Raw genomic sequence first — 5,581 nt, forward strand, 5'->3', positions numbered from 1 at the left:
TCACACAGTCACTCACTCAGTCACTCACTCACACAGTCACTCACTCAGTCACAGTCACTCACTCAGTCAGTCACTCACACAGTCAGTCACACAGTCACTCACTCAGTCACTCACTCACAGTCACGTCACTCACTCACACACACAGTCACTCACTCAGTCACAGTCACTCACACAGTCACTCACACAGTCACTCACTCACACGGTCACTCACACAGTCACAGTCACTCACTCAGTCACTCACTCACTCATTCATTCATTCAGAAAACTGGTTGTCTAGATTGCATACATTTGAAGCAGGTTAGTTGAGCTATTACTTTATAAGTCATCAGACTTGATTTTGCATTTCTGTGTAAAAACTCTACACACCTTAGTAGAGCTTTTACTGCAGAAAATGCAGTTTGTCAATTGGAAACTTCTAGAAAGAAATGGAAGAGCTCAAGAAAAAGACCCTGGAAATTAATTACAGAAATCACATTTAAGTCTTAAACATTTTTTTTTTATGCCTGCCTAGTTGGGCCAGTAGATTTTCTGCTTGTGCTGCCGACATTCTGGCCTGCCAAAAATAAAAAAAATAGATAAAGTATGTGTATGTATATAAGTATATACCATAAGTATCTTATGTTCACCAAGGCTGCACTTGTTTGATCAAAAATACAGTAAAAACAGGACAATTGTGTAATATTATTAAAGTTTAAAAATAAGTTTTCTATGTGAATTGTTAAAATGTAATTTATTTCTGTGATCAAAGCTGTATTTTCAGCATTATTACTCCAGTCTTCAGTGTCACATGATCTTCAGAAATCATTCTAATATGCTGATTTACTGCTCAAGAAACATTTCTGATTATCATCAATGTTGAAAACGGTTGTGCTGCTTCATATTTTTGTGGGAATCAAGAGTGCTAGAGTTAGAGGGTCAAGTAACATTATAAATGTCTTTTACTGTCGCTTTTGATCAGTTTAATGCATCCTTACTGAATAAAAGCATTCATTTCCTACAAGCCCTCAGTCAGCTGTGTAAGTTCTGAGCTGTCTCTGCACTAAAGCCGAGTGAGGACTGATGTGGCGTCTGCTCTCAGGTGATCGTCGCTCTGTCGGGTCACCTGAGCGCGGTGGAGTCTGAGAAGCAGAAGCTGCGAGCTCAGGTGCGTCGGCTCTGTCAGGAGAACCAGTGGCTGCGGGACGAGCTGGCTAGCACTCAACACAAGCTGCAGAAGAGCGAGCAGAGCGTGGCCCAGCTGGAGGAGGAGAAGAAACACCTGGAGTTCATGAACCAGATCCGGAAGCTGGACGAGGACGCCTCGCCCTCCGAGGAGAAGGCTGGAGAGAAGGAGAAGGACAATCTGGACGATCTGTTTCCAAACGACGACGAGCAGGGACCAGGTGAGAGACAAGCATGCTCTTATCTAGATGACCTCAAACCTCTCAAACCTGACATGATATGAAGTATCACGCTTTTTAAAATGGAACAGTTTATTGAAACTTTAGACAAATTGTTTTTTTTTATTGAGTGTTATATGTGACCCTGGAGCACAAAATCAGTCATAAGGGTCAATTTTTTAAAATTGAGATTTATACACCATCTCAAAGCTGAATAAATAGGCTTTCCATTGATGTATGGTTTGTTAGGATAGGACAATATTTGGCTGAGATACAACTATTTGAAAATCTGGAATCTGAGGGTGCAAAAAAAATCAAAATATTGAGAAAATCACCTTTAAAGTTGTCCATATATATGTGTGTATGTATTTTTTAACATTTAAAAATAAATCGGTTTAGTAACTTTAAAACATGAACGGTTTATAACAAAAGCAAAAAAATTTTATAGAATGTTTTAATGTTTTTAAATGTTTGTTTTATATACACACACACATTATGTTTTTTGCTATGAATAAATATTTTAATAAATTATTTAATAAATTCAAAATCTTTATTTATTACAAAAACAACTCTGATTTTAAATGTTGTCTATGCAAATCTCGTTAATGTGTGTAATAACTAAAAACTAAGTCTAGATAATCAGGTAAAAGTTGCTTCAGTCCAGAAAGTGCTCATCTTGAAATATTACTAGCAATATAGTTATCCTTGCGTTTACTTTATTAAAAATCAGTAAAGATTTGACAGCAAAAAGACGAGCTGAAGATGGACATCTGTACATGTATACTAAAAGGCCTTTTACTTGTTGTGTGCAACAGGTTTTTAGAGAAGGTTTGCTAATGTTGATCATTTAGAGGCTTTAGAAAGTCATGTATCAGATATGATGCAGCAGGTTTTCTAAGGTTAAGCTCCTTTTTTTGTGACGCGTGTCTCCAGCTCAGCCCAGCGGTGAAGCGGCGGCGCAGCAGGGGGGCTACGAGATCCCGGCCCGTCTGCGAACGCTTCATAACCTGGTGATCCAGTACGCGTCTCAGGGCCGCTACGAGGTGGCCGTGCCGCTCTGCAAACAGGCTCTGGAGGACCTGGAGAAAACCTCCGGACACGACCACCCAGACGTGGCCACCATGCTCAACATCCTCGCCCTGGTCTACAGGTCAGAGGTCACCGCAGCCTGCTTTTGAAGATATTAGCGATGCACTGAAATAACTAACTTTTTAATGAAATTTAAATTTCATTTAGCCAAAAACCAAACATGAAGTTTATGTAATAATAATTTACGTAATCAAATTTATTTGACTTTTTTTATATATGTGACCCTGGAGCACAAAAGCAGTCTTAAGTCGCTGGGGTATATTTGTAGCAATAATGTATAAATCTCAATTTCCCAAAATTGACACTTAAGACTGGTTTTGTGATCCAGGGTCACATATAAGAAATTTATTTAAAAAGTTGATTAAACGTCATTAAAAAGCTGAATATATTTACATTTAAATAAATACAGAAGATAAATCTAAAATCATGGTAGAAATGGCCTTTTATTTCTAAATTATGACATAATACTAACATAAGTTCAGCTCAAGAAAATATATTTCTTTTTGAAATAGAAATATATTTGTATTTTTGTGTATAATTTAAATAAAACCGTTTTAAATGCATTTTATATAAACCTTTATGATATATTCAATTAATAAACTGATAAATCTTCACTTAAAAAGTGGAATATATTAAGATTAGGGTTGTCAGTCGATTAAATTTTTAAAATGTAATTAATTACATGATGTGTCGATTGATTAATCGAATTAATCGCAAAATAAATTTGACTGAAAATACCCACAAAAGATTATTTAAAGCTATTTTGTGTTAAATGAGAAAGTATCAAGTAGACATTACAAATAGTATCTTTAGAAAGAAATATTTTATTTGATTCAACATAACATTTATTACGCATAAACGTTTAGACTACAATGGCATAACATAAACTATGGAACATAAGAAGATAATTTGAGAAACATCTCAGTATTTTTTGTTCATGCAATGAAAGTCAATGGTAACCAAAACAGCTTTGTTTTGTTTCTTTTATGTTCCACAAAAGAAAGGTTTGAAACTAAATAAGGTTGAATAAATGATGACAGAATTTTGGGTGAACTATCCCATTAATGTTATCATTATTATTATTATTTATGAAATTATATTCTATATAAGAAACTTAATCTACCAGCAGGTGGCGGTAAATGTCTTCATTCGATTCGATTCAAACGGCTGATTCATTCAGGAATGAAGTAAATGGCTCACTTTATGAATGGGCTTTGAATCATTTATTCACACGTTTCGTTCAAACGGCTGATTCATTCAGGAATGAAGTAAATGGCTCACTTTATGAATGGGCCTTTGAATCATTGATTCACACGATTCGTTCAAACGGCTGATTCATTCAGGAATTAAGTAAATGGCTCACTTTATGAATGGGCTTTGAATCATTGATTCACACGATTCATTCAAACGGTTGATTCATTCAGGAATGAAGTAAATGTCTAACTTTATGAATGGGCCTTTAAATCACTGATTCACACGATTCGTTCAAACGGCTGATTCATTCAGGAATGAAGTAAATGGCTCACTTTATGAATGGGCCTTTGAATCATTGATTCACACGATTCGTTCAAACGGCTGATTCATTCAGGAATGAAGTAAATGGCTCACTTTATGAATGGGCCTTTGAATCATTGATTCACACGATTCGTTCAAACGGCTGATTCATTCAGGAATGAAGTAAATGGCTCACTTTATGAATGGGCCTTTGAATCATTGATTCACACGATTCGTTCAAACGGCTGATTCATTCAGGAATGAAGTAAATGGCTCACTTTATGAATGGGCCTTTAAATCATTGATTCACACGATTCGTTCAAACGGCTGATTAATTCAGTAATGAAGTAAATGGCTCACTTTATGAATGGGCCTTTGAATCATTGATTCACACGATTCGTTAAAACGGCTGATTCATTCAGGAATGAAGTAAATGGCTCACTTTATGAATGGGCTTTGAATAATTGATTCACACGATTTGTTCAAACGGCTGATTAATTCAGGAATTAAGTAAATGGCTCACTTTATGAATGGGCCTTTGAATCATTGATTCACACGATTCGTTCAAACGGCTGATTCATTCAGGAATGAAGTAAATGGCTCACTTTATGAATGGGCTTTGAATCATTGATTCACACGATTCGTTCAAACAGCTGATTCATTCAGAAACTAAAAACCGCTGTGTTGCTCGGAGATGCACAGTTCTTCTGTGGCTTAAAAGGTAATATGTTCTCTGTAAAATTGTGCAAAACACATATTGTGTTTAAAATATAACACAATATCAACTTATTTACTGTTGTAGGCTATAAAATCACATTTAAACTTGTGATATTCGGAACAAAATCACTCGTGTAATACATGCTCTCCTTGCTTGTGTGATATCGTATGATATAAATATGAGACAAAAACTCATTTTTTGCACCAATATCTTGAATTTTAGGGCATAACTGCACTTATGGACATCATATTTGTCAACAGTCAACTGTATGAAATGTAAGATTATGTAAAGGTCTGGGGGCGGGGCCAGTGCATTAACTGCGTTAAAATATTTGAATCGCGTTATTTTTTCATAACTAATTAATTAAGTTAACTCGTTAAATTGACAGCCCTAATTAAGATATATATAAATGCAGGAATAAAATCTAAAATCATGGTAGAAAATAGCCTTTTATTTCTAAATGATGACAGATTTAGATTTGAAAAAAAAAAAAAAAAATCCTGTAAGTGCACATAAGGAAACTTTTTTTTAAAATATATATATTTTTTTTATTCAGCTTTGTGAATGTATGAATGAAATATTACTTAATTAAACGATAGATCATATTTGATACTCTTGTTTTAACATGATTTTGAAATAGTCATGTAATTAAAATAAATCATTTTTAATTGCACAAGGCATTTTTACATCAACTTGTTTAATGATATATTCATTTATAAAGTTGATTTAAAAAGTTGAATGTATTTACATTAGTGCTGTCAAACGATTAATCATGATTAATCGCATCCAAAATGAAGGTTTTTGTTTACATAATATATGTATGTGTACTGTGTATATTTATTATGTATACATAAATACAAACACATGCATGTATATATTTAAGAAAAATACGTTATGTTTC

At 34.4% G+C, this 5,581-nt stretch overlaps 1 protein-coding gene across 1 annotated transcript in view; it reads left to right on the forward strand.

The window, feature by feature from the left end:
• Positions 1 to 5,581, forward strand: part of LOC107728029 (kinesin light chain 2-like) — an 18,118-nt gene that overhangs the window by 4,178 nt on the left and 8,359 nt on the right. Inside the window, exons 3-4 of the mRNA XM_016538086.1 lie at positions 1,079 to 1,382; positions 2,313 to 2,529. Coding sequence (XP_016393572.1) covers positions 1,079 to 1,382; positions 2,313 to 2,529 — 521 coding nt within the window. The remainder of the gene's footprint in view (positions 1 to 1,078; positions 1,383 to 2,312; positions 2,530 to 5,581) is intronic.

The sequence above is a fragment of the Sinocyclocheilus rhinocerous genome, unplaced genomic scaffold (assembly GCF_001515625.1).
Source record: "Sinocyclocheilus rhinocerous isolate Xijiao unplaced genomic scaffold, SAMN03320098_v1.1 scaffold1900, whole genome shotgun sequence".
Taxonomy (NCBI): Eukaryota; Metazoa; Chordata; class Actinopteri; order Cypriniformes; family Cyprinidae; genus Sinocyclocheilus; species Sinocyclocheilus rhinocerous.